Source organism: Nicotiana tomentosiformis, chromosome 2 (assembly GCF_000390325.3).
Source record: "Nicotiana tomentosiformis chromosome 2, ASM39032v3, whole genome shotgun sequence".
NCBI classification, from domain to species: Eukaryota; Viridiplantae; Streptophyta; class Magnoliopsida; order Solanales; family Solanaceae; genus Nicotiana; species Nicotiana tomentosiformis.
In genome coordinates, this window is record NC_090813.1 from 129,164,601 (window position 1) to 129,166,114 (window position 1,514).

At 35.7% G+C, this 1,514-nt stretch overlaps 1 protein-coding gene across 1 annotated transcript; it reads right to left on the reverse strand.

Moving 5' to 3' along the window:
* Window positions 1-410: 410 nt before the first annotated feature.
* Window positions 411-1,310, reverse strand: LOC138905603 (uncharacterized). The gene has a single exon (XM_070194122.1). It carries the CDS (start codon window positions 1,308-1,310, stop codon window positions 411-413), a length of 900 nt encoding a protein of 299 aa, XP_070050223.1.
* Window positions 1,311-1,514: the final 204 nt, after the last annotated feature.

The window sequence follows — 1,514 nt, forward strand, 5'->3', positions numbered from 1 at the left end:
GTAAAACATGCAAGCCTAAACTCATTTTGGTAGACATGGGTTCAGTGTACTTCTCAAATATCCTTATCTGACGGATAACTCCAAGTTTTATTATTATCCAAGAATAAAGAACTTTAAGTTCATTTCTTTGGTGTTGAGGTTCTTCGTTTTACTATCCTCTTTCGTCTATTTAGTACTTAACCAATTATCAATTTGTTGTTTTGCTAGTCAACATAAAAGTTAAGTAAACCAAATCAATAATAAATAATGATTAATCAAAACAAAGTCAGATAGAATAAAAGCTTTATTAAATAAACGACTATCGCTAAACTAATTGATACTAATTGAAAAACTATTACTCATGTAAAGACTACAATTACATGATCTTTATTCACTAACTACTACGAATAGGTAAAATTAAGCCAAACTACTCAATCATCTTTAACCACGGATCCACCACCGATCAAATGATGTATTTTTTTATCAGGGTGCTCAAAAAAGTCTGCCACATCCAAGTGGGTGATGTCAAATTCATTGTCATAGACAAAATTAGCTTCAGGGCTTTTATTCTTTAGATACGCTTGATAAAGCTCAACCAAATGTCTTGGTGTACGACAAATATTTGCCCAATACCTTTTTCTACCGCAACGATAGCATTCAATTTTTGAACTCTTTGCATTTGGCTTCTCATCTTTCCCTTTCCACTTTTGGTGGTTATTTTTCTTTGGGGGATGATTAATACCAGGAAAATTTCTACCATGGCTACGGCCACGACCACGAACAGGGCCACGATATTTTTCACGCTTAGCATAACGGGAATACACCTCATCCACTTCCGGCAATGGTATGGACCCAGTGGGCCGATTATCGTGATTTCTCATGAGCAAGTTATTATTTCGTTCAGCCGCAAGGAGAAGAGAAATCAACTCAGAGTACTTCTTGAAACCCTTCTCTCGGTACTGTTGTTGCAGTACCATGTTGGAGGCATGAAACGTTGTGAACGTTATTTCAAGCATATCATAGTCAGTGATACTATCTCCACAGAGTTTTAATTTAGAAGTAATTCTGAACATCGCAAAATTATATTCAGAAATAGACTTAAAGTCTTGGAGCCTCAGATGAGCCCAATCATATCGTGCTTGTGGAAGTATGACCAACTTTAAGTTGCCATATCTTTTCTTTAAACCATTCCACAAAACAAGTGGATCTTTGACTGTGAGATATTCTATTTTCAACCCTTCATCAAGGTGATGGCGTAAGAAAATCAAGGCCTTAGCATTGTCTTGGGTAGATGCTTTATTTTTATCTTTAATGTCGTCTCCAAGACCCATTGCATCTAAATGGATTTATGCATCCAACACCTACGACATATAGTTCTTGCTCGAAATTTCTAGGGCAACGAACTTTCGTTTCATAATATCAGACATTATTAAAAGAGTAGAAAAACTATACCTTAGTCTTCTCAAAGAGTTTCTTGAGACGGTAGAGTCTCGTGCTGATAGCGTGAAATAAACAATAAGGAAAAGAATAATATT